Raw genomic sequence first — 27,800 nt, forward strand, 5'->3', positions numbered from 1 at the left:
CAGATATAGATACAAATTTTGTATCTAGAATCCTGTAAATCCAGGCAGATATCCGCATCTCATTTGTGCAGAATCAGCTGTGGATCCAAAATTATGTAGCCGCACAGGGCTCTACTCATTTTCCTATGGATGGAAGAGAAAGGTGGGCATCTTAGAAAATAATAAGATTGTAATTTATTATCAGCTGCCCTGGCACTTTCTCCTGGGAATCTGTCCCCCCTCCAATGATGCCATGATTAGAATCCAGAAAGTATAACTAATCCGCAACTCAGAACCTAGCTGTTTGCCTACACCACAGAGGACAGGTCCCAATCTGCAGGAAATAAAGAGTCTGTGTCCTAGTTCAGTGGGGCATACACAAGAGGCAGAGTGCCAGGAAAGAGAGAACAGCCTCATGTGACCCCACAAGGACAAGAAAACATCCAGCACATACCCATAATGGGGTGTAACCAGAACACAGGAGTCAAGACCCATTTTCCAGCTCCACACACCTACACTTCACTCCCAAAAAGTAACCGGACTTTATTCTACATAGTCGTGTGCTTGTGTGTCACACATAATAAAGGATAGGCTTTTGTCCTGTAAAAGGAGGAACAAAACAATCACGTACCTTCCCCAGTAACTGGTCACAGAATGGAAAGGGAATTTTTCAGTCTAGCACACAGGGTATGAGAACAAACCTTGACATGGACCCTTTCCACTATTGTACCACTACAGAAAACCAAACTAGAGATGTGCTCACCAGAAAGGCAGACACATTGTGCACTGTGATTTCACAAGGGGCTGCATTGTTACACCAGGTATAATAAGCAAGAGTGGAAAGTGTAAGTGAGGGGATCATTATAGCCAGGGCCGTGGAGGCTGGTTGTTGGAACCATGGGTATTTGGGCATGAACAAGCTCTAAGAGCTGCCAACTTACTGGGCAATCCGGGGGCCCATTCCCACTTGATAGGATATTAAATTAGCTTTTGGTAGCACAGCCTTCTTTCCCCTCTGCTTTAATAGATGCATCTCCGCCATCACACATTCCTGTCCACCATACCGGTAAACATAGATCATCTAGCTTTACAGTGACATCTCCCTTCCACACTTCAAAGCACAAGGGTGCATATGCCAAAGTAGAGGACAACTGGCAGGATTACATTGAGCACTACATTAGACAAGGTAACAAGTTTAGATACCCCAGCTCACAGGCCTCTCAGTAACATATAGGACAGACAAAAGCAAGGGGGCATTTAGATTTTTATTTTATCCTTCGTGTATTTTGGCATTGAAGGGGCACACAAGGAGGAAGTGGTGCTACTGATGGCCCACATTACTTCCTGCACTGCACCCTCTTTTGGGAGGGAGCAGGGGAGAGAAGCCACTCATCCGATACACAAAGTCTCACACACACACACACGCTCCCCTCCTCCCCTTCTGCCTGAAAGGGATGGCATCCATTACACCAAGCAGCAAAGCACTAGAGGCTGTGTGTGTCTTGGAGTAGGGGGTAACAATATTTTATACTGAAACAAAATCCACCTGCCCACCCCTATTCACTCATGTCCATGAGAGCCCCAGCAGTGGCATAGGTGAAGACACAGCCAGTAGAGGGGGAAAGATGTGCCCTGCTTCTCTGTGTTTATCATCACTGCTTCCCCCTCCTCATGCCAATAGCCTGCTCCCCCTTCTGCACACAGTAAGAGGGGGTTCTAGCTGGGAATCCGCTGATAGAAGTAGATGTAACCGAGGTCCTTGGGGGGCTTCTCAGAGGCGCAGACTTTCTGGTCATTGTAAATCACCCACCTGAAATAGAGAGAGATGAGCTGACGTGCAAAATTGTGTCTACCTTTCTCCTCCAAAGTGGCCTGTTCCTCTCTCTTCCCTCCCCCACTGACAAAGGGTTCAGACAGAGGATGACACTTCACCGCTGAAGGAAGGATGCTGGTTTATTCTTAGAAGTGGCAACCTTTAGGCTCCTCCTTGTCCCCTCAAGCCCCTCTTACCTGCCATCTTTCTTGATGTGGCAGACATAATGACCACACATAGTTGAAGTGCCCATGTGGCTGACGAAGGCGAAGAGCTGATACTCTGAGGGAGAGAGGAAAGAGGTATTCAGAGAGATAGAGGAGGGTTACCTACCCTTGGGCAGCCCCCAGGAAGAACTCTCTAGAGAGGCACTCTTGTCCCATACTCCCTAGAAAGGCCTTCAGGAGTCTGGGCTCTAATAATGGCTGAGAAGACAACATGCTTTATGGTGAAGTCGGTGCAACAAGGCAGCTACTTGATCATAAGGCCAAGAGAATTTTAGACTCAAGCTCTGGAGATACTGGTGAAGCAAGAAGGAGCCAGGAAAAGAGGTGACAGCTCCTTCAAGAAGGCCCTACCTGCTGCCTACCTCCTAGAGTTTGAGGGGGACGTAGATGAGCGAGGTGGCCCTGGCTCACATATCTGCTGGGTGGGTAATGGCTGGTGTTTTCCACCTTACAAGTAGTGCAGCTGTTTGGACATGAATTCCCCCAGATTTAGCTGGCTACGATAGTGGTTCCCAACCACTGGGCCGCGAACTGGTGCTGGCTGCGGCACGCTACCCGAGCCCAGGGGCAGGTGTCGTGCTAGGACCCAGCAGCAATGGGCAGGGGCTCTAGGAGCTGGGGCTGGGAAGGAGCTGCAGCGTGGCTGGTGTTGTGCTAGGATCCAGTGGTAGCAGCAGGCAAGGAGGAAGCAATTGCTGGGTTTGCCCTCCACCCAGCAAAGAGCAACTGGCAGCCACTGCTTGCAGGGACTCTGGAGCCAGGCTCCGGGCTGGATCCCTAAGCCCCGGCAGGGGGGAGAAAGCGCTCTTCTGTGCTACCTGAAAAGCCCTTCACAATGTAAGAGGAAATTTGAGGATAAGTGAGCAAAATCTCAGAGCTCTAATTTCCATAGGAAAAGTGAGCAAACTCTCTCAGAACTGGTTGGGTGGGGGGGCAAGAGACAGTTCTGAGGGGGACAGGAGGCGGCTGAGGAGGGGGCGGGGCAGATATGTGAGGTGGGGGCAGAAGGAGGATGCAACAGGTGCTGGAGAGAGGTTGGGTGGATTCAGGGGAGACTTATGGGGCAGATGGGAGTGGGGTACAATGGAAGGAAACTGCAGAAGGTCACAGGGAGCAAAAAAGGGGGGGGGATGCGGGGAGGGGGGGAGAAAGACGGAGACCGTGGGAGCAAGAGTAGCCTGGCTGGGGAAGGGAGACACAGAGGGAAGGGGTTGTACAGAAGAAGACAGGGGAAGGTACAATGGCAGCTCTTCCACCCCATGGGGAGGGCAGAGGGGACTGGTGGCACCATTTGGAGGCACCAGCTCCTATGCCCCTGACAAAATTTCTGTTGCTAAATAAGGTGCCCCAAATGCCCCTGCGGGTGCCCCACCCTGCACCCCTCCTTCTGCAGGCACCAGTTGCCAAAAGGGAATTCTTTCTGTGAATTTTTTTTAGCGTTGTAGATATCTGCAAACTCTGATCTGTTATGAACTGGCAATAAAGTATTCACATATTTATATATAATTATTTGCATAATGAATATGCAAATAAATGTTACTGGTCCACCAAAAGTTTGTAAATGGGTTTGCTGGTCTGTGTATAAAAAAGGTTGGGAACCACTGGGCTAGGAGACCAAAGGCAAGACAGAGATGGGATGAGAGCAGAGCCACCCTCAACTCGATGGCAGGACACCCCTGTCCTCCCTGCATCTGACTCGAAACTACATCCCATTTGATAATTCCCAGTGGGCACAAACCCTTTTCCCTCCCTCCCTTTTACACAGTCCCAGCAGCCAGATTCACTTTTGGGAGGTGCTAAAACCTCTGGGCTCAGCGAGAGACCTGAGAAGTTAGAGAGGTTAAAACTCTGGGGAAGGCTGGAGTGCTAAGGTCAGAAACCACCCCCATCCCATCCCCAGGAACGGAGCTACCACTACACAACCCAGCACAGGGCAGAACTGATGCCCTCCAGGGACTGGGACTCACTTCCAGGCCCATCGCGCACTTTGGGACCCACAGGGATAGATTCAGAGATAGACTCAGCCGCTGAGCGCCCCTCCGAGATGTCCATGGCAGCCTCTGCGTCTAGGTCATCAATGTGACTGAAGATCCAGTCCACGGCCCGTTCCAGACTGTTACTCTGCAGGAGAAGGGGGGAAATGATCAGGTCAAGATCCAAGCATGTCCTTTCCCTGAGGATGCCACCCTCGACCACATCCCTATAAGGCTGTGACCTCATCCCTGCTCCTCACCGTGGCTCTTAGGGCTTTCATAGCCTGATCTCGGGAGAAACCCATGGAGACAATAGTGGCCACGCTGTCTTCTGAAGGGGGGTCTGGACAGACGATGGTGGAACCTGGCCCACTAGATCCAGGGAGAACCAAGGGATTGGCAAAATCTGTAGCAGAAAAAGAACATAATTCAGAGGGGCTGCCTCTGGGTGCTGGAGAAACCTGTTAAGGTCTCAGCCCTGGCCTCTCCAGCAGGCAGTGCTGTAGCATATAATGGCAGAGAGAGGATGTTTATAAAGTCCGCAGATGATACCAAGCAGGGAGGGGCTGCAACTGCTTTGGAGGATGGGGTCATAATTCAAAATGATCTGGGCAACCTGGAGAAATGCTCTAAGATAAACAGAATGAAATTCAATACGGACAAATGCAAAAAGTTCTCTACTTAGGAAGGAACAATCTCTTTTACATGTACAAAATGGAAAATTACTGTCTTTGAAGGAAACGGATCTAGGGGCCATAGTGGATGACAAGCTAAATATGAGTCAACAGCATGACGCTGTTGGGAAAAAAAAAAAAGCAAACATTCTGGGATGTATTAACAAGAGCGATGTAAGGAAGACATAAGTCATTTTTTCACTCTACTCTGCACTGATTAGGCCTCAACCAGAGTTGTGTCTGGTTCCGGGCACCACATTTCAGGAAAGCTGTGGACAAACTGAGGAAGGTCCAGAAAAGAGCAACAAAAATGGGGATTAAAGGTCTAGAAAACATATTCAAAGAATGGGGTTTGTTTAGTCTGGACTAGAGAAGACTGAAGGGGGACATGACAACAGCTTTCAAGCACCTAAAAGGTTGTTACAATGAGGAGAGAGAAAGTTTTTCCTAATGTCCAACCTAAACCTCCCTTTTTGCAATTTAAGATTAAGGAAAAAAAACTAATTGTTAGGGTGTTTAAGCATTAAAATAAATTGCCAACGGAGGTTGTGGAATCTCCATTACTGGAGATATTTAACCTGCCTGTGATCTAGACGGTGCTTGGTCCTGCTGTGTGGGCAAGGGACTGGACTTGATGAACCTCGAGAGGTTCCTTCCAGTTCTAGTGTTTTATGACTATGTAGCACCTTGATCCAGCTGTGAGGTCAAGTGTTCTCCTACCTGGATCATCCATGTGCGACATGATCCAGTTCATGGCAGCCTCAGCCCCGCTGTTCCCTGTGTAATATACTGCTTTGCGGCAGGCATCCATAGGAAAACCCATCTCCACCAGCTGGATAATCACGGACTCATCCAACATGGGAGCTGTGGGGGGATAGAGAAATTAGAGGAGCCTTATCAACCCTTCTCTCACCCATCCCTTTTGCGTGACCTCTGTTCCCTCCCTCCCACACAACCTTGTGCAAACCTTAAGCCTACATCCCTGGTAGCAACTCATGTGAGCCTTGCCTTTCCCTCCACTGATCCTGCGGCTAAGTCCTTACCCCAGAAGCACACAGGCCTTAAGAGGTGAAAGCCATGAGCCAAGCACTCCCTAGCAACGGCTCAGGAGCTTTGTCTCCTCTTCACCTCTCAGTACACAGCCAGTCTTTGTGTAGCCCAACCTCTATCCCAGCTAGATGGGAGTCTCGTCCCTCAGGATGCATGTCCTACTTCCCACTCCTTTCTACTATGGGCTCAGACAAAGCTACACCTGAGGGGTTCCTGGGGACACCGCCACCTTTGCATAACCAGCATGCAAGGGGGCCCAGTCACTGGCAGAGGGACAGGAAGACAGAAGCTGAAGGAGAAGGAAATCATTAGCCAGGCAGACAAGGCATGAGGAGAGCGAGGGAGTGAGTCAGGCACTAGGAAAGAGGAGGAAAGGAGAAGAGTCACTAACATGTTGGAGAGGAGAAGTGAGGGGAGCAGAAGGAGTCGTCGTCCTCGTTGCCATAGAACCCCAGGCTACCTTTGGGCTCGTCTGGCGTCACAAGTGGGGGTGCGATGTCTGGCATCTCCTCCTCCCCAGGTTGAAGCCCTGTCCCCTGCAACGCAGAGATATCCAGCTCCTCTGGCATTTCGATAGACACATCTGTAAGAAAATCTGGCTCAGACCCCAGCAACATGCTCAATGAGCTCAAAGAGCATGGCTGCGTGTCCCTCTAAGTTAAGCCATTTGGGTAGAGAATGTACATAGGACACTACGTGGCAGCAGTATGGCAAGACAGCAAGGTGGACTCTCCCCTGGTAGTAATGACCCCAATGCCTAAGCATGGAGGTGCTGCAACACAGAGCAGCATTGGGGACTCATTGATCCCGAGGCTTTGTGCTTCGCTTCACCCTTCTTACCGAGTTTTTTGGGTACCCAATCCAAGCCAAAAGTGAATTTCTTGATCTGGATCACCAGATAGTCTGGGAAGGAGGCAAAGCGGGTTGTCCTGAAAGAGAGGGACATGCCATGTCTGGACAGGTTCCCCTGTGCTTTGTTAATGGGAGAAGAGGGCGGCTAGGGGAGACTGGCTGGCTCAGGGAGATATCAAGGAAGGGGATGTGAAGTCTTCCACATTCCTGAGCCACTGCTGGAAAACCGAGGGAACAGTCTGCATGGTTCTGGGGAGACCCCACTGTGCTCAACACTGAGCCCACCAAACCCTGAGCAATCCCCAGAGGAAGCGCTGAGAGGGGGAGAACTTAATGTAGCATTGCCTAAATCTTTGGGTATGGAGATCCCCTCTGGGAAAATCAAACCCTCCTTGCCCCACAACCCCTGCCATGTGTTACAGGCCACTGCAGATTTGAGAATTCGAACTTCATACAAACACAGAGAACAAGCAGGTAAGGACGCATTTTAAACTACTGTTGAAGGACTGAGGTACTGAGCACTGGATGTCAGGAAAGATTGGAATACAAGTCATTACTCTCCACTCAGCAGAAACAGCTCTGCTTTACTGTCTTGAGTTACTACGCTCTGTGTTTTCGACAAGGACACAGTGAATCAGTCTGATGTTCAAAGTATCACCACTACATTCAACTTAACACTCATTGAAGAGATTGGGGCACCTCAACCTTCACAGCTCATTTCAACCTCTCTGTAAACTCAAGCAGGCTTTGGCGCACCCACTGCGCTCATTTCATGTTTTCAAGGTTTTGTTCGACTTTTAACAGCCACAAAAGTTAAGGCTGGGGAGAACAGTGCTGGCCACGCCCCCTCCTAGGCTAGGCAAAGGTTGGGGAATACTGGCTCTAAAGCATAACTCTAATTAAGCATGTCAGAATGCATCCCCATCACTGCCTCTCTTGGGTTTTTTTGTTTTATTTTCTGTACCACCACAGAATGCAGAGAAATGTAATGCTGAAGACCTCACAGCTACCTTAACTTTGCCCAAGGTAATCTACATGGGACATGGGGAAAGATGGAGCCTAAACAAAGGAGCTCAGGAACCACCCCAGGGCTGATAAGTTGTGAATTTCTAAGAGGAGAATGAAGCTTCAGGGGGTAGCAGTTAGTCTGTACAGAAAAAACCAACAAATGGTCTGGTAGCTCATGATCCCATCTACATGTTTTGTTAGTCTATAAAGTGCTACCAGACCATTTGTTGTTGTTTTTAAGAGGAGAATGGCAGCCCGAGGAACATTCCTGTGCTGGATACTGTAGGAAAGGGTTCCCAAGAGGGCTTTCCCCACTGTGATCTGGATCCTAGATAGCACCTCCAAACCATACTCACTTGAGAGCCATAGACTTGGCCTGCAAGGCTGTGCTCCAGAAGTCATCCACCTGCTCGGGAGCCCCATAGGCCTCTAGACAGGAACTGAAAGGCACCTTGGCTCGGACCAGCTCGGGCAGTGGCTGCTTCTCCTCTTCTGCCTGATGCTTCCTCTCCTCATATTCCAGCAGTTCATCTGGGGACAAGGCAGGGGAGTCAGGGCCAGATTCCAGGTGCTCACAAGGTATGTGCTGTTGGCTGCCATCAGAAGCAGGACACCAGGCTAAATGGGCCCATCAGGATGTGTTCCCTAGAGTGGGTGCACAGAGCACACAACTTCCACAGCCATCAGGATAATTTCATTATGCTGGAATCCCACAGGCTGAATTACAGCTCTTGCCTTGGGTGAGGCAGCGGAAAGGTTTGGTCCCATGCCTGTCCACAGCACCTTTGGGGAAATTCACCCTAGTGAGCTCCATGGGGTATTGGACGAGGAAGATTTGGCTTCAGAACACCTTGCTCCTCCAGATCCTTGAAGGATCCCCTCAATTACAGTAAGAGAGCAGAGCAGAAGAGTTTTCTCACTGATCCCAGTATCTGCTGCCCATTAAAGCCACTGACCTTTGTTGAGTGCAGCATCCATAGGCACAGGCAGCTGCATAATGTAGTCCACACGCTGGGTGTACTTCACCTTCCCTGTGGTCAGGCACTTGAGCTTCTCCTCCACCAGGAAACGGAAGACTTCGTTGGGGTTCTCTGAACTGCGGCAGTTCCTCTGGGAAGGGCAACGTGGAGAAGATGGGTGTCATATCAAGGCGGCCAGATCACCCAGCCCCACACAGGACAAAGAACTGTCTCCATTTGTCCTGGTCCAAGTGTAGAAGCTAAAGGTGGAAAGGCTGTAGCTCTTTAGTCAGCACCACCAGTCTTCAGATACCAATCCCATTCCCATCCCAAGGGAGAAGATTCCCTTTTCAAAGGGAACTCTGAGTGCTCCCAGCTCCCCAGAGCCTACAGATGGCAATTTCACAGGGACTGGGAGTGAGCCCAAAACAAAAGGCCCTGCAGTTGGGCACTCTCATCTTCTCCCAAAGCCATCATTCACTGGTGTCCTGAACTGTTAGTTCCAACCATCTGAGGCTTTTAAATACCTAGAGGCTGGCCCCTCCCTGCACTTCCATCCAGCCTCAGTGCCACTTCCCCAACTTGCTGGAGCTCATAACAGGAGCTGCTGCCATACCAGGATTTCAGGAAGTGTGGATCAGTCATTACCTCCACCATGTTGATGAAATGCAGGAAGAACTCCTGGGCATCTTGCTGCCTATTGGTGGAGAATTCTGGGTGGCCTTTGCCAACGAGAGATTTAAACATGCGTGGAGCAATGCCATCTTGCACGCCCTAGAAGAAAGGGAATGGGGGCGAGGAGGGAGGATGAAGGAATGAGCATGGCCTTCCAATAGCTCTCTCCACTGTGGGGTACATCTTTCCAAACCTTGCCTCCCTTTAGGGTCAGTGCCCTAAATAGTGGCTCCATAGAGCAGGGATGGGGAACCTCAGGCCCGGAAGCCAGATGTGGTCCTCTCCAGCATTGGGAAGCCAGCGCTGGCGCTCCAGCTCCTCCATCATTGCCTCACCATGGGGCTGAAGCGCATAAACTCTGCTAGGGCTGGGCCCCCCTACTCTCATGTGGGAAAGGAACGTACGGAGTATCTTTCTCCTTCTCAGTCGAGGTCCATGTCGGTGAGGGCTGGGGTTTGGTTTTCTGTCTTTTTTGCTGCTTCTCAGTTGAGTGCAGCCCAACTGATTTTATTGCAGGTCAGCGGGCCCTGACCCAAAAAAGTTTCCTCCTGCAACACAGGGTCCCCCACACTGCCAGACATGCTTTAGTCCAGGGGTCTCCAATGCGGTGTTGGTGGGTGCCATGGCGCCCGCTAGGGCATTTATGTGCGCCTGCCTAGTGCCACCCCCGGGTGCGCGGCACATGCATGGCCCCACGCCCAGGTGGCCCGGCAGCCCCGTGGGGTGCCCGCCATCCAAAAAGATTGGGGACCACTGCTTTAGTCCATTCCCTCCTCAGGAGGGTACTGGGGCTTAATCCTCACCTTCTGGTTCTGCTCTGGTTGCTGTTCCCCGTCTCCAGAGGCTGGCTTCGAATACTCCCCAGAGAGTAGCCCATGACCCAGCTTGGCTCTGGAAAGCAGAGGACTCACCGTCAAAGCTGCACCATGCTGCTCCTAACCCAAATACCCATCAGTTCAGCTCCCTCTTTCTCCCCAGCCTCAGCTCACCTTGCTCCAATGGCCTCAGCCCTCTCTGATATCTTCTATTTGAAAGCCTCTAATAACTTTAAAACTAAGCTTCAGCTCTTCCCAGGCCAATGAGTAAGGGCTGTGAGAGGACAGCCCCAGCCACACACAGAAAGGTAGCCAGTGCTGGGCTGCAACACAGTCTCTCAGCAGCTTAGTACAGGAAATGAAGCCCTGCATGGAACTCTGTACAGAAGGCTGAGGAAGGCAGAATGCAGGCCCTTCAAATCAGTCCGTCCTGGCTGTGGCAAGACACAGGAGAGCAGGAAGCAGACAGCACTTCCAGCACGTGGATCATATTTTCCAAACACATTTACCTGCCCAGGGTGGGCTGGCGATACCCACTGATCAACCCACAATTGTGCTCTCTTGGGACCAGCTTCTCCTCCTACCACATTCCTCTACTCACCACTCCCCCGCTCCAATTCCCACACAGCCTCACTCACCAATCACTCCCATTCCCTCAACTTTTCCCATGCTACAGTCCCCTTCAATTGTCATTGGCTCAGGAAAAGCAGAAGACACATGCATGCATAAAATAAAATATTCCCAGATAACTCTCCTCACACAACCCTGTGCACTGGCTGTGAGACTAACCCCACCTAAACCAGTGTACTCTACTCTTAGCCACCTTTCTCTGCGGCTGGAAGTCTGTGCCGCAAAGCCAGATAGCCTCTCCTGACAGCTAGTGGTACTACAACCACCAGGAGTTGCCCAGTGGTGGCATGGCTTACTACACTCTGCAGAACATTTGCCACGCTATACAGTTATGAGATTGCTGCTGGAGCTTACACTTGTTAGCCCATCAAACCCAATCTTCTTTCTAGCCCCCTTCTTCAGAGCACTACATACACTTGGGTGCTGAAGTCCTGCGTGGGATCTGAAGGAGCACTTTGGAATATCTTCTCCAGCTTGTCCACGTACCTGCAAAGCAAACCAGAGGCAAAGGGAGCTGCAGACACAGCACCAGGCTGCATCCAGCAGCGTGGCTGGCCTGTACAATGCTCCCAATCCCAAAGGGTAAGACCCCAGCATTATTTGTAAATTAGTTGCAGCTAACTTATGTGATTAAACTCAAAATATGAATTGCAATTTTAATTGCACTAAGAGAATACCAATTGAAATGTATTAAATATTTTTGATGTTTTCTACATTTTCAAATACGTTGATTTCAATTGCAACACAGAATACAGTAAATATTTACATTATAAAAAGATAAAATAGTATTTTTCAATTTACCTCATACAAATACTATAGTGCAATCTCTATCATTAAAGCACAACTTACAAATATTGATTTTTTTTTGTTACATAGCTGCACTAAAAGCACAACAAAAATGTAAAAACTTTAGAGCCCATAAGTCCACTCAGTCCCACTTCTAGTTCAGTCAGTCACTGAGTCAATCAAATTTGCTTACATTTACAGGAGATAATGCTGCCCTCTTCTTATTTATAATGTCACCTGAAAGTAAGAACAGATGTTCAAATGGCACTTTTGTAGCTGGTATTATGAGCTAGATATGCATAACATTCATATTCCCAGTGTTTTTTTTGGTTAAAAAGAAAAGTGCCGGTACTCCACGGGAAAAGTTGTTGAGCTCTGACTAGAGGTGCTGGTACTGCGTAGCAGGCAGTACTGTCACACACAAAAAAAGCACTGCATATGCCCTTTTGTACCTCAGCCACCATTCCAAAACCCATGCTTCCATGCTGATGATGCTCATTTAAAAAAAACCAAAACAACGTATTAATTAAATGTGACACGAAACTCTGGGGGAGAATTGTATGTCTCCTGCTCTGTTTTTATCCATATTCGGTCATATTTCAGGTTATAACAGTCTCCGATGATGACCCTGCACATGCTATTTGTTTCATGGATGCTTTTGCTGCAGATTTTGCAAAACACAAACAAGGTACCAATGTGAGATTTCTAAAGATAGCTACAACACTTGATCCAAGATTTAAGAATGTTAGGTGCCTTACAAAATCTGAGAGCGCATGTGGAACATGCTTCCAGAAGTCTTGAGAGAGCAACTTTCCAATGCGGAAATTACTGAACCCGAACTACTAGAAGAAAAATCAGTCTTCTGCTGGTGACATCTGAATCATATGATGAAAATGAACATGTGTTTGTTTGCAGTCTAGGATTGTTATTGAGCATTGATGCATGTCCTCTGGAATGGTGGTTGAAGCACAGAGGGACATATAAATCTGCATATCTGGCACATAAATAACTTGAAATACTGGCTGAAACAGTGCCCGGTGAATGCTTGTTCTGACTTTCAGGTGATGCTGAAGGCAACATTATTGCTAGCAAATATAAACAAACGTGTTTGTGTCAGCAACTGGCTGAACAAAAAGTAGGACTAAGTGGACTTGCAGGCTCTAAAGTTTTACATTATTTTATTACTGAACGCAGTTATTTTTGTACATAATTCTTCATTTGTGAGTTCAACTTTCATGATGAAAAGATTGCACTGCAGTCCTTCTATTAAGTGAACTGGAAAATACTATTTTTTACTTCTACAGTGCAAATATTACAGTATAAAGTGAGCACTGTACACATTGTATTCTGTGTTATAAGTGAAATCAACATATCTGAAAATGTGAAAAACACCCAAAATATTTATATAAAAGGTATTCTATTGTTTAATCGTTTGACACCCTATTAGGGAACTTTTGTGCTGATCCCAAGCATCCCACAAAGGATGGAGTGAATTAATTCCTTTCAGATGTCAGGTAGGATTGGAGCAGCTAGGATAGAGACCAGGACTAATTGATCAAAGTAACCCACACCCCTTCTCTTAGCTCACTTACTTTCTCTGGAAGTCAGGGATGCTAAACAGCACCTGCACCACAGAATTGAGGTAGCAACTGTTGCCCAGGTTTCGGATGCCAGTGTAACCAGGGCCATAAAGGGGTTTGAGCTGCACCCCAGACTCCTGGATCAGCTCCCACTCTCCAATGCGCTGATTCATGTCAATCTCCAGCTCTGTCATTGTCTTGTCTGTCTGTGGAAAGAAGAGATGGACCGGGGGGAGCTCAGAGAAGAACCACAGATGTACTTTGGGCCAAAAGGTAGAGTTCTAGGAGATTTCCAAGGGTAAATCCACCCTGTTTGGTAAAAACGACCACTGGGAGAGAGAGAAAGATAAGGAAAGGCTGTGCAAATATCTGAGGAGTGCCAATTCTAAGGGAAGAAAGATTTTAAGAGGGAGAAGGGGGAACAAGGTAAATCTGACACAACAAAAAGGTGCCCAGGAACCATTCCCCAGGACTGAGGTGTCAGAGTCTGAGAAGTCACCTCCCCAAAGGAAGCCACATTGCTTAGAATACTGAAGAGGAGCCACAAGGAAAATGGATCTGGAGGTGGAGAAGGAGAGGAAACAAGTCAGTTCTTTGCTTGAGAGGAAGTGGGAGCTCTGTACTAGGGATTTAAAATCCCATTTAATTAGTTAACTGCCTAAAGGTTTACTTTTAACTGGGTAAGCTATTGAACAGGTTCAGGCCCCCCCCCCCTCCGTGAATGATGGCTGCTCCAGCTGGGCTAGAGTACCCCCCACCTGTGGTAGGCCTCACAGAGCTGGAGCAGCCTCTTGCCTGTGGTGGACGGGAGCTGTGCCAACCCCCACTGGTTAACCAGAACTGGCAAGCCTCTCCCCTTAAGGGTGAGGCTTACCAATTAACCATTTACATCCCTACTGTGTACCTGATGACCAGTGCATAATAATGGAGTTGCAGCCCCTACTCTGCTTGGCGACCAGAGGCCTGGATCCAGCTGAGGTCCTCCATCACACTCAGAATCAAATGGCTGCAATACCCTGGACAAACTTTATTGAATTAGGTTTGACACCTTTGGGGGGGAAGGGGAGGTGAAGGGGGTGTCCCTTGTATTAAATACAAAACTGATTGTGTGTTATTGTATGGCTGAATGTAGCTTGGGGAAACATTAGGAACGTCAAAGAACAATATGGGAGAAGTGGGTTTCCTAAGAGGTACTTGTGAGGTTTTCATAGAATCATAGAACACCAGAACTGGAAGGGATCTAGAGAGGTCATCAAGTCCAGTCCCCTGCCCTCATGACAGGACCAATCAACATCTAGACCATCCCTTACAGATGTCTGTCTAACCTGCTCTTAAATATCTCCAAAGATGGAGATTCCACAACCCCCGCTAGGAAACTTATTCCAGCATTTAATCACCCTGATAGTTAGGAAGTTTTTCCTAATGTCCAACCTAAACCTCCCTTGCTGCAGTTTAAGCTCATTGCTTCTTGTCCTATTCTCAGAGGCTAAGGAGAAAATTTTTTCCTCCCTTTTAGATACCTGAAAACCACTATCATGTACCCTCTCAGTCTTCTCCTTTCCAAACTAAACAAGCCCAATTCTTTCAGCCTTCCTTCATAGGTCATGTTCTCTAGATCTTTATTCATTCTTGTTGCTCTTCTCTGGATCTTCTCCAATTTCTCCACATCTTTCTTTAAATGTGGTGCCCAGAACTGGACACAATACTCCAATTGAGGCCTATTCAGCACAGAGTAGAGAGGAAGAATGACTTCTCGTATCTTGCTCACAACTCTTGTTAATGCATCCCGGAATCATGTTTGGTTTTTTTGCAACAGTGTCACCCTGTTGACTCATATTTATGTTGTGGTCCACTATGACCCCCATATCCCTTTCTACAGTACTCCTTCCTAGACAGTTGCTTTCCATTCTGTATGTGTGAAATGGATTGCACCTTCTTAAGTGGAGCACTTTGCATTTGTCCTTATTAAACTTCATCCTATTTACCTCAGACAATTTCTCCAGTTTGCCCAGATCATTTTGAATTACAATCCTAACCTCCAAAGCAATTGCAACCCCTCCCAGCTTCGTATCATCTGCAAGCTTAATAAGCGTTCTCTCTATGCCAATATCTAAATCGTTGATGAAGATATTGAACAGAACCGGACCCAAAACAGACCCCTGCGGAACCCCACTTGTTATGCCCTTCCAGCATGATTGTGAACCATTAACTAGTGAGAACGGTTATCCAGACAGCTATGCACCCATCTTATAGTAGCTCCATCCAAGTTGTATTTGCCTAGTTTATTGATAAGAATATCATGCGAGACCATATCAAATGCCTTACTAAAGTCTAGGTATACCACATTCACTGCTTCTCCCTTATCCACAATACTTGTTACCCTATCAAAGAAAGCTATCAGATTGGATTGACATGATTTGTTCTTTACAAATCCATGCCAGCTGTTATCTATCTTCCAGGTGTTTTCAGATGATTTCCTTAATTACTTGCTCCATTATCTTTCCTGGCACAGAGTTTAAACTGACCGGTCTGGTTTTCTAAAGCTACAGCCCAAGCAGAAAAATATATCATCTGCTGAGTATGTACTCCTGGAAACTCCGGGTCAGAGACCCCTGAACTGTATAAAAGCTGGACTAAATGTTTCATGAGTGGGCTAGTTCTGAGCTGAGGTTGTTATGAACTTGTGACCACCGACAAGACTTTCTGCTAGCCTGAAGGACTAATCACCTGCCACAGCCCTTGTCAGAGTTGGATGATCTCTGGTAAGTTTATTAGCCTGCATACAGATTCTTCTGGTGCTTTAGATATGTTTTCTGAGTGATGCATTAGCCCTTGCATAGAAAGAGCTGTGTGGTAGCTTAACTGAGGCAGTCACACTTATCAGTCTCTGAAAAGAAACAAGAGTAGCTCTGCTCAGGCAGTGAGCTTCTTGCTGGGAATAACACAGTGAATGCAGGGAACTGTTTTAGAGATGCACATCTCTCTCCCCACTGACTGTGGTGCCCTTGCTGAGTACCAGGGGGGGAGAAGATAGGTAGAGCTGTGACATTCAGATCCCCTTGTTTTGATGGGGGTTTCCCCTCGCACCTTCTGCATCTTGAGCATGTCAATCCCAAAGTGTGCCAGATGTTCAGCCAGGCTGGGATCCAGGACCATATCATCCTCATCATAAGAGTAAACATCTGTGGGGAAACAGTAAGGGGAAAGAAACTAGCTTGTACCCCAGCCATTCCCAGATCCCAACACCACCACCCCTACCCTGTTGGAACTAAAGGAGTTAATGTAAAAACCATTCAAAATAGAGGAAGTGAACTTTTGATCCAAGGACTCCATTTTGGTCAAAATACCCATCAGCAGCAGAGGACTCTGAGCAGTGCTGGCTCTCTTCAGCCAGAACTGGTTTTTCCCACCCAACCAGAACATTTCATCACCTCAGAATTTCACACCACAGACAGGATTTAAGGATCTGTGCAGCTGCTGGGGGTATGGTCTTTTCCATCTATGCTCCTGTCAGCACCAGACCCCCATAGCGGCCGTGATGAGGGAAGGGGAAGATGTACCACCAGCGATCCACCTCCATAGAAGCTCCTGGCTGGGATCTTCCTGGAGGTCCTCCCTGAAAGCTTCAAACTAGCTCAAGGGTAGAAGGTCCCAGGCCTCAGCTGCACAGCACCGTCGGCACCTCCCATTATGTCTTTGGGTTCTTTCCCATCATCTCCTCCTTCCTTCCTTGCCAAAGTGGGAATCTGGGCCTAGGCTTCATGCCTCTTTGATGAAATCCCTGCACTGTTATATATTGTTGGTTAAGGATGCTTACTGCCATTTGCGTTATTGTTTGATTCTCATTTGAATTTCCCCATTTTTCCAGTTATTGTAATTTTAATTCCTTAATGCATTTGTTAACTTACCTAGCGAGTCATCCTTTATTATTTCCTTATCACACTGGGAGAGTGCACTGAGGGATTACTACAATACATCGGTCATAGATACGGGAAAAGGGTGCCTGCATCTTCTGAAACAGGGGCTACCTTGACACAGGGGTCACCTCTGGATTTTTATTTTCCTCAAGTTGCCTTTGTCCCTGAGTAACAACCCCCTCAAACAACTTGCTGCTAGGGGAGGGAACAACATAAAGTGCTCAGAGATTTAGTCTAATAGACAGACTGAGCAGTACTGTCTTAACATTGGCAGGATGGGACCCAAGTTCCCAAGAGGTGTAGGGCAGTGGTTCCCAACCTTTTTGATACTAGAGACCGGCAAACCTATTCACAAACTTTTGACAGATAACATTTTATTTGCATATACATTATGCAAATGAATCTGCAAATAAAACATTACCAGTCCATCAAAAGCCCAGCCCCTGAAATCCCCAGTGCCAGCCCTAACCCCTAGAACTTCCCACCCCTCCACTACCCCCCAGTGCCAGCTACTGACCCTAGAGTCCCCTGCACCCAATCCTCCCAGTGTCAGACTCCCATTCTCAGAGCCCACATGGCAGCAATGGCTCTGGGGGCCGGGGCACATTCCCCGCTGCGGCGTGTCCTGCCTTGCCTCTCGGCCAGCCAATGGTGGGCAGGGACAGAGTCTCCTCCTGGCAGCAGAAGAGCAGTTTGCTCCTTGGCAGGAGGGCCATGGAAGAACACTTCCCTGTGTGGCGGGAGGGCCAGGAGGAGATCCCGCGCCTGCCCAGTGCTGGCTGGCTGAGAGGCAGGGAAGGACACACCTCTCCCAACAACTGCGGTAAGAGCAGCGTACCCCAGCCATGACCCCCAGAGCCACCGGTAGAGGGCGACTGCCCAGTGGTTGGGAACTACTAGTGTAGGGTAAGGAAGGGGAGCAAACAACTTTACTTTGGAGTCTAGTACAAAGGCCTTGTGTGCCTGATGAGCAGAGGCATGTTGTGCCATTCATGCCCTTCAATGCCTCAGGCCCCTAGAGCAATGAGCACTTCCCCCCACAGGCTGCAGGAAAGAGGACACAGATAGCCTTTCCAAAGGCCTCTGAATTCTGGGGAGCACGATTTGCTTATGCCCCTTCCCCAAGAAGTGGATCAGATCAGGAAATCCCAGTTGTTAGTGGCAGCTGTTTGGTGCGTGTCCTAGGCTACACCATTGACAAAATTCATGTGAAATCCCAAGCCCTCCCCTCACTTGTTCTGTCAGGGGATCATGGTGCCCAGATTCAGCCCATCTAGATGCCCGGCATCTGCAACTCCCCGGGGTCCCCGCATCTCACCAGCCCCATCAGGAGTGATGGTTCCCAGTTTCACAGCCAGTGGGTAGCCAGTCTCCCGATAATGCTCAACTGCGTGATTGTTGCCACCGCTGCCATCGAAGTAGCGCCGGCCACATAGGATGGATCCATCAGTCATGTTGAGCCACAGGTTCTCACGCATGTCACACTTGTTGCACTTCCAGCCACTGCCAGCAGGGGGAGAGAAGGTGCAGTCTATTCCCCACTATCCACGTACCGTGGCACAAGTAAAGGCTTCTGGGACCCCACACCCATCCTACTCTAGGAAGCAGAGCACCATGGCAGACCTACAAGGCAGGAGTCAATTGTCAACCCCCCACCCTCAGAGTTTCCAGGAATTGACCAGCTTGTATCTCAGGCCACACCATGATCAGAGATAGGTGTGGCTGCATGGAGGAAGTCCACAGGAAAAACCTCACAAGTGACAGAGCAATAGTCCCATCACAGGCCCAGAGGGGGAAGGTCGTGCTGTAGTGTCCAGAGCAAGATAGAACCTGGTCAGACTCACCATGGAGGGATGCGGACACTATTTTGTAACTGGTGCAAGGAGAAAGCATGTTTGGAAACACGCCGAACCTCTCCATCCCATGCCTGCACCTCTTGCTTCCGTGAGGCTGAATCTGCTGTCAGGATAGCATCCACTGCACTGGCAATCTGAAATTGGAGAGTTCAACACCACTTACCCCTGCTATTCCAGATTTAGATTCCCCACAAGGCTCTGCTAATGCCACTCCACCCTGCCCTGATACCCACTACTATTCTAGTCCTGAGCACCCAACACAACGCCGCTGGCTCCTATTTGCAAAGTTGGAGAGTCCTACTCCATAACAACCCGCTTCCTGCAGACAGAAAATAAAAACATACCCTGTCTCGGACCATGTCTGGCAGCCCCTCCAGCCCATCCCGTGGGATTTCCAGGTGCTCTGGGAAAATTACTATTTTTACATCGTCGTCATATTCAAACTTCTCCTCGGGGATGTCAAACCCACCTTCTATACCTACAAGAGAAGGAATGCTGCAGTAAGAGTCACGGCCAATAATCTGGAGCCCAGCCTTATATGTGCCAGCCCCAGGGAGAGGTTTTCCAGCCTTGAATACTCAGTGTGTGACTAGCCTCGTAAGCCTACCGGTAGCTAGGACAGAACTACCAGGGGACATTGCTGCTCAAGATTCACTGATGTTAAGACAGCTAGCTGTTGCTGGGGTACACGTGAAGCAATCCTCCCAAACTCAAGGGACACTGCACTATCACTTCCAAAACACCTGGCTAAGGCAGAATGCTCACAACTCTCTGCACCTTCCCACAAAGGAGACTTCCTACTGGTCCCATGGTTGAGGGCAGGGCATAGAAGTGCTTAGTTCAGGACTCCCAGAAACGTTAGTGTTACAAGACTTAGAGAAACCAGGAAACGTGCTGTTCAAGCAGGCACTCTGCATAATGGCGATGCCAGTGTTACTTTCAAGCAGTCTCTGGCCACATACCAAAGAGCAATGTTTGTGACACCAAAAGTATCCCTGTATTCACACCTTACACATTATTGTAATAATATTTGTACAAAATATGCCTTGTGAGGGTTTTTTCCCCAAATCATCTGTTTTCACCTACTCCGTGGGGCAAGCCACAGTGTTGTAGAAACCGCCACTATCTAAAAGGGCCTGCTTCCATAGCTCTTCCAAGAGTCACCATCTGATCAAATGAAAGAGCCTAATCGCTCCTGGCAAATATATAAACTGCACCAAGCAGTGCTTTCTCTCCTTACGCCTCCTCCGAATACCCCTATGCTATGTCTACACTACGAGTTTTGTCGGAAGAGGCAATGCAAATGAAGCTCTGATTAGCATTTTCTTGTGCTTCATTTACATAATCTATTCCAATTCATTTTTACAGAAAAACATGCAGTGTGGACGTTTGTTTTGCGCAAAACCCTCTTTCTGCGCAAAACGGACACATCCACAAAGCATGTTTTTGCGCAAAAACAGATCAGAATAAATTAGCATTTTCTTGTGCTTCATTTGCATAATCAGCACTTCAATTTGCAGTGCCTCTTCCGACAAAACACGTAGTGTAGACATAGCCCTGAGTGCAATATGGTGACTTTGGCAAACAATTACATTGCATCAGCTTAGCAACAGTGTGCTGCAAACCTTGATGGGTTCAGAAATACAGGTTGTACCTCTCTAAACTGGGACTCTCAGGTCTGGCAACATCTGTGGTCCACCAGGAACACATGTTCCTGGACCAGGAGGGTCTGGAGGCACACCTGAGAGCCCCATGGCGCTGTAGAGGGGCCCAGCAGCACAGCGGGTGAGGGGGCGGTATTCGGCAGGCCCAGCTGGGGCCAACTGCACAGCTGCCTGGAGGCAGGGGGCTGGCTGGGGCTGAAAGTGAAGTAGGTGGCTCGGAGAGGTTCGGAGTAGGGGGCCAGCGGCAGGGGACCTCTCCTGGTAGGTATGTTAATCATATAAATGCTAGGGTTAACAGGTTAAACCTAGTGAGCAGCTCCCCGCCTGTGCTGCAACGTAGTGGGCCCGGCCAGGCTGGAGCCTGCATTGCTGCAGGCAGGGGGCTGCTCCAGTCCAGCTGGGCCCACCATGTTGCAGGCAGGGAACTGCTCCAACATGGCCGAGCCATGCCCATGGCACTGGGCCTGGCCACTGGTTACCTGGTAAAGCTCCTGCTTACCGTGTAAATGGTTAACCCTTTAAATCCCTATCTATCCCTTGATCCAGCAAATTCACTTGTCCAGGACTGGGCAAGTCCTGAGAGTGCCAGACCAGGGAGGTCCAACCTGTACTAGAAAAAGGTCAGTTGAAAACTACAGATCAGTACACTGCCCCAAATTCACCACATACCCAAACATGCCTTCTCAGTATCTCTTGATGCACCTGCCAGAAAGCGCCTTCTTCCTCCCCCACAATAAGGAGTGATTGGGAACTGGGAATCCCCAGAGCACTAAAGGGTTCCTGAACCCTCAATCAAAACAGGCTATCAGGGTTTCAGGGCGCCCTTAAGAGCTACCTAAAACTCTAGTGTGGTGGTGAGCCTCAGTTTCAACCAGTGGGAGTGGCTCTGCAAATGTTTACTGATGATCTACCAAAGTGCTCATAAGTCTCTCCCCTCCCCCTCCCCTGCGCAGTACTGAACATCACAAACACTGATTATCCTACTACCACGCCAAGAGATAGAGAAGTCCTGCTGTTACAGATGGGGAATATAGGCACATTGAATAAGAGGAAGATTTTGAAGGGATTAAGGATCACAAACCAATGGGCCTTTTCTCTGAAATTCCTTTGGCAATTTTGAAAATCTTCCCCGAAGCAATTAATCCATCACCACACAGGAAGCCTGCAGCAGAGAGAAGCTGAGAACCACAGCCCTACCCACAAGGCCAGTCTTTTTCTCCTTCCAGTCCAGCTGGACCGCCAATTAACTGGCTACATCTCTAACAGGCACTATAGCAGCCTCCTCACTGCATCGCGGGCAGCTGCTCCAGCCCAGTTGGGCTGGAACTGCCATGCCCTCAGACAGGGGGCTTCTCCAGCCTGGCTAGATGCACAGTGAACCTGGCCCAGCTTGGCTGGAGCAGGCTCCAACTGCGCTGTGCCACAGGTGGGGAGACCACTCTAGCCTGGCCCCATTTGCAGGATTCTGCTTAAGCAGTTGACTGGTTAAATGTAACATCTACCCGGTTAACTGGTTAAACAGGATTTTACATCCCTAGTCCCGGTCTCATTCTTTACCCTGAAATATCATCAAGTGCAGCTAGTTGCTAAGTGAATGCAGATGCATGTCTCTCAAAGCTTTGTAAAACGCGGGACTAACCCAGCTGTACAAAGAGCATAGCCAAGCACACAGATTTGGCTTAATCTCTCTGATAGACAGCATAAATAAGGGAAAAAAGCATCTGCCCTATCAAGAAACCCCTCTTCTATTCCTAGCTTTGACAGAAGTAACCTTGGGGAATTTCTGTTACCCTATTACTCCCTCTGTAAAAGGGAAGGGAATGATAGGAACTAGTGTTATTACTTGTACTGCAGCAGTGCCAAGAGGTCCCATATTCTCAGTAGCTTTTGCTACGCAAAAAGGAGTTTTAACATAACATAAGGGTTCAGTATGGGTTTTCCCTCTAGTGGCTGGCCAACATACAGAGGCCAAGAACCTATTACTGCCGAATGGCAAAGAAATTACACTTTTAGTTGCTGTGCTGTAGGGCAGTAGGTTCTAGATTCAAATCTGGTCTAAACAAGCAAAAAGTATCCCTGGCCTGGATTCCTGACCAAAACTCTAGCCAGGTTGTAAACAATGTCCCTTTGATTGGGAGTGGGGCACCAGCATGGCAGCATTCCACTCTGTCAATCCAAAAAGCATCATTGGTATATTTAAGCATTTAGACCTGTTCCAGTACTATGCCCTAGATCTCAAAGAACAGTCTAGACCAGGGGTTCTCCATCTTTTACTTTCTGGCTACATCCACGCTGCAGCACTATTTCTATCCCGAAATAGCTATTCTGCGTCTTTTGATCACGCCCATTATTTTGAAATATAACAGGATCACTATTCCAATATCCCTGTTAACCTCATTCAAGGAGGAAGGGACATTTCAGAATAGCAATTTATTTTGAAACTAGCCAATTAGCCTGTCATAAGACGGGATTTTCAGGTCTCTCCTCCACGTCGGTCTTCTCTCCTAAGCCTCCGGTCTTTGTCTCTCTCTCTCTCTCTCTCACTTCTCCTCCCCCTCCTGCCTCTCACTCGGGGGACCACGGAGCCCAAATGGCCGTTTGGGCTACGCACTCCCCGTGCTGCATGGGGGGGGCACGGAGCCCAAATGGTCGCTTGCGCCGCTTGCTCCCACGTGGCGGCCTGGCTGAGCGGCACAGAAAGTCAGCTAAGCGCCACAGCGGGAGGCGCAGGGGGTGGTGACGTTCATGGCCAGGGGGCGGGGCCTGGAGTCGCTGTCACACCGCACGTCACCGCCCCACCCCGCTTCGCCTCCCACCGTGGCACTCGGCTGACTTCTGTGCAGCTCAGCCGGGCCGCCGCGGGGGAGCAAGCGGCGCAAGCAGCTGCTTGGGCCCTGCACTCCCCATGCAGCACGGGCCACCCAGAGGGAACAGCCAGCATTTTGGCATTACAGACTCTCAGACACTTGGCTACTATACATATGATACGTTACTGTGTAGATAGCACCACATTTTGAAATAAGCTATTTCAAAATAATATCAATATCAGATACGCTATATGTATAGCTCAAATTGCAAATCTTATTTCGACCTACGGTGCAGTGTAGACGCATCCTCTGAGCCCTTCCCCCAATACCACTTGTGCCACAGTAACTGGTTTTCTGCACTTACAAGCCAGGGCTAGCATTAGGGTAGTAAGTAGGATAGCAGTTTGGTTCCCAATGCCACAAGGGCCCCCATAAAACAATATTGCTCAGGCTTTGGCTTCAGCCCCGAGCCTCAGGGCCCTAGGCTTCAGCCCCATTCAGTAGGGCTTTGGCTTTCTGCCTTTGGCCCCAGCAAGTCTAGCACTAGCCCTGCTTTGCAGCCCCCTAAAACCTATTTGTGGCCCTGGATCTCTGGTTGAGAACCATTCTTCTATACAGAAAAATTCAGTCAGGAGCCTGCCAATTTTCTCCCTATTTGCACTAAAGAGGGTTAGTTTTTTCAACCATGCAAAATGTTATGGGGCCTCTTAGAAACCTTTTGATCAAGTAACCAAAGTTTCCCCAAACTCCACCTCAACCCCTAACCTTGCACAGCTGACATGTGTTTGCAGATTTTAGAGAGAATGCAAATTGCAACTGTCAACAGAACTGTTGTTACAAACATAAAGCAACTCTCATCACTGCAGCAGGTTTTTAAATAGCTATCCTATTTGGTCACTCTTGGATATGTGGATATTGGGCTAGATGGGATAACTGGGTCTCATCCAGCACAGGGGAATGGTGAGAGTGAATAGAACTGGACTAGACAGCTCTAGATACATTAGGGAAACATGGCTAGATGGAGGTTTTTTTCTTACCAATAGCTAAGCGTGTGGGTTTCTTCCTGGGTGGGTCTCCAGCACTGGAGCTACTGTCTTCCTCCTTCTGTTTTAGGAGTCAGGAGAGAAAGGAGACAGTCAGTACGGAGGCCAAGAACTCTGAGGGAAGCCCAACACCTTTGGAACAGGGGCAGATACTGCAGGTGGAAAAAGATGGGGCAGGCAGCCAAAACAATAACTAGTTGGGGGTCTTGTAACAGGGGGAAAATACCAGGTTGTGTTTCAGAGAGACAGATCTCTCTTCTCAGCCTCAGAACAGATTTGGTAATGCAATGTGTATCCCAGTTCCAAGTACCACATTTCTTACCAGTTTGCGTGTTCTCTTGAGGTGCAGATAGACCCGATGGCCTGTTTTCCCATAGTACTTTTCTACATATTGCTTCCCGAAACCCAGGAATGTGTTCATACAAATATACAGGCCCCCATCTGACTCCTAGGGGAAAAAGACAGACTAATAGACACACATCTTAGTAGAGCCAATGACTAAAATAGAGTTTTACCTTTAGTAGATTGATTCTAATCCAGCTCCATTCAATGCAAATCATGCCCATTTGTCAGCCATTCAATGGCTGGTCTGAAAGGAGTGGTCAAGCCTCACTCTAGTTGCCAGCACGACTTCTCTTACCACTATGAATTATTTGAAAATCCACTTGCCCATTTATCTATAGTGGGAAGGGAGCTGAATCAGGCCAGACCAATAAATTTCTGAGGCATTGTAGCCTCATTTTAAAAAGCCTTTAAGTAGTTACTAAGGATGTTAGATGTCATGTAGTTGATTAGTCATGTAACTGCATAAAAAAGTATTGGTTACATGACTATTTGATACTGACAGGGGCGAGGATCACAACTAGTGTGTTTCCAGCCTCACTCCCAGGGAGCCCCCTGCCATTGCCTCTGATACAGGAGTGACAGCAGCCCCCCTGTCCAGGGGGGTCCAAGCTCACCATGGACAGAGGTTGCACCATGATAGGTGGAGTAGCCTCTGCCCACAGTGGGCCCAGGATCGCTGCAGACCGAGGCTGCACCTTGGGATATGGAGGAACTCCCCCAATCTCCCCTACGCTGCTGCCTCTGATAGCGGGGCAGCAGATCTGATGCTCATGGGGAGCCTGCTTAATGACAGCTCCTCACGGGCACTGCTTCTGCTGCCTGCTCTTGCTTCCTCTGATACAGAGGCAGCGGGGGGAGGGAAAGTGCACGTAGTCGATAGGATTAACCGATAAGCCTAATTTATTGGTTAATCATTTACTCAACTATACACTAACATCCCTAGCAGTCACAATTGCAAAGTATGACCCCATCAAAACGTATACAACTATATCAGCAGACAAATGGATCTAGTGCTATTGGTGCAGCTTGAAGCTTTGCCAAAGTGTCAAAGATTGAAAGTTAAGAAGAATCTTGTTTGGTTTTACAGTTGTTTCAGACCCTTGCGGGCATCTGTAAAACAGACATGGTCAGTCTGGGCAGCCTTCTAGCACCTATAGTACTGATGCTATTTAACAGAGGTGGGAGAGAATGTGAGGGAGACCTAAACGTAGAGACCATGAAAGAGTGACAATGGCAGAGAACACACAATCTGCTTCTCAGGAGCCAGCAAACAAACTAAGAGAAACAAAAAATGGGATTCCTTATGTAGACTTATGTAGGAAAATGGGGAAAGAGGGCTAGTCTTTTATTGTATTGCCTTGGACAAAATCTTTCCATCTCTGTCTCTGATCAGTAGCTTTAATTCTTGCAGCAAAGAACAAGGGAAAAGGGACACTGAAGACAACCTGAAAATGATCTAGTTCAATTTTTTTTTTAAGAGAAAGTGGAATAAATCCAGGAAGAGCGTGAGAAAAGAGAAAAAGTGAAAGACTAGCTGTAAATTACAGGTTTAAACTGAAGGAAATTTAGTTGACTGTTACAATTTGATACAAGAAAACATAGCACACAACTGTACTGATCTATATGAACTGCAAAGGGAGTGGCAATGCAGGTATCTGTCATCCACATCAGCAGAGCCAACTCTTGATCACTGATGTCAAGTAGTTTTTGAAGCCCTGGAGCTGGCACAAATAAGCCTTATAGCTGGCAGCTTCACAATGAGTTTAAGGATTGACTGGACCACAAATGTTGAACTCCGCTCCCCAGGAAGGGTGTAGCACTTTATCAGGGTGTGAACAGGGAGCGGAACTCATTCCATGGCTATTTAGGCTCCCCCAAGTCAGGGAATAGAGGCCTCCCATTTTTAGGAGCTGCCAATCAAGCACTTTAACCAGCATTAACTTCCCAATGGAGGCTGTGACTCCACTGGATGAACCTGGCTGGAAGGAAAAAACACTGCCCTTTTAGTGACACAGCACAGGGAACAGACAGTTTTTAGGGACAGGAGAGCTTTGCGTCCCGTCCCCCCCCAATACAGACACCCTTAGACAAGGAGAGACCAGGGAAGCTCCGAGGGCCTTTAATTTAGGAAGCTTAAAGCTGGTTGAATCCCTTTAATAGCCTGGATGTTCAGAAGAAAGAATGCCTCTCTCCCTCCACTCCAGAGCTCTCCCCGAAAACGGCCCGGCGGAGCGGCAGCTTCCTGGAACCCCAGGGAGGAGCACGAGGGAGGCGGGCAAGGGGAGCGAGCATGTGGTCGCCCCAGAAAGAATGCGGGACCCCCCTCTCCCGGCGCCCTGTGAAGGGATCCGGGCCTGCGGGGCACAGCGCTGCGAGAAGGCCGGGCTACGCCCTCCAGCGTGCGCCGCGAGTTAGGCCGCCAAAGGGCGGCGGGGCAAGGCACTGAAGCGCCTCTAGGGGCTGCAGCGGGGCCGGGCAGGGGAAGGGGTCAGCGCACTACACTTCCCAGCATGCCTCGCACGGGGGACCCGTCTCGAGTCTGCGCGCCCCTGCCCACGGGCGCAGGGAGCCGGGCCGCCCCGCGGTGAGTCAGCAACAGCAGGACAAGCCCGCGGAGCCGCTACCGGGGCGCAGAGGCCAGAGCCCGCGGGCAGCACCAGGACGGAGAGAACTACAGTCCCCAGCACGCCTGCCAGGAGCGGGGCCGGGCCTGGAGCTTGTCGGGAGTTGCAGTCCTCTTGGTCGCACTCTCCACTGAGCCGACCGGAGCCCACCCCATAGAAGACTCCATGTCCCAGCATGCCACACGCGGGCCGGTCCCTTGGGCCCGGGCGCACTGGGGATCAGGCCGGGGAGCAGGCGGCCTCAGGGATGAAGGGGGAACAGCTACCGGGAGCGCTTACCGGTGTATCGAAGGAGAAGGCGCATTCCTCCTTGTGGACCCGGTCGCCGGCCTTGGGCACGCGGATGGTCGGCAGCACCGACAGCAACGCCTCACTCAGCTCCGCCATGACAGCGGCTCCCTGCGGCACCGCCCACAGCCCCACCCTGACCAATCACAAACGTGTGTTGTCAGAGGCTAGGCAGCCAATCCAGTTTCACCCAGGAGCAAAAGCAGAGAGGTGGCGCTACCGTTAACCGCTCCAC

At 49.1% G+C, this 27,800-nt stretch overlaps 1 protein-coding gene across 2 annotated transcripts; it reads right to left on the bottom strand.

Annotated features, from left to right (window-relative positions):
• Positions 1 to 1,226: 1,226 nt before the first annotated feature.
• Positions 1,227 to 27,800, bottom strand: USP5 (ubiquitin specific peptidase 5). Of its 2 annotated transcripts, none has more exons than XM_014574096.3 (20): positions 27,557 to 27,800; positions 24,631 to 24,756; positions 24,303 to 24,369; positions 19,139 to 19,272; positions 18,783 to 18,928; positions 18,257 to 18,441; positions 16,109 to 16,203; positions 13,034 to 13,227; positions 11,070 to 11,141; positions 10,014 to 10,101; positions 9,184 to 9,309; positions 8,533 to 8,686; positions 7,933 to 8,107; positions 6,557 to 6,645; positions 6,108 to 6,299; positions 5,387 to 5,530; positions 4,253 to 4,398; positions 3,987 to 4,140; positions 1,990 to 2,074; positions 1,227 to 1,789 (listed from the first exon to the last, which is right to left on the bottom strand). In XM_014574096.3, exons 1-20 carry the CDS (start codon positions 27,662 to 27,664, stop codon positions 1,696 to 1,698), a joined length of 2,574 nt encoding a protein of 857 aa, XP_014429582.1. In that variant the 5' UTR covers positions 27,665 to 27,800; the 3' UTR covers positions 1,227 to 1,695. The 2 variants fall into 2 exon arrangements, with proteins under 2 accessions (XP_014429582.1, XP_014429583.1); XM_014574097.3 differs by having other exon boundaries at positions 6,177 to 6,299; positions 27,557 to 27,796.

Source organism: Pelodiscus sinensis, chromosome 1 (assembly GCF_049634645.1).
Source record: "Pelodiscus sinensis isolate JC-2024 chromosome 1, ASM4963464v1, whole genome shotgun sequence".
Classification (NCBI taxonomy): domain Eukaryota; kingdom Metazoa; phylum Chordata; order Testudines; family Trionychidae; genus Pelodiscus; species Pelodiscus sinensis.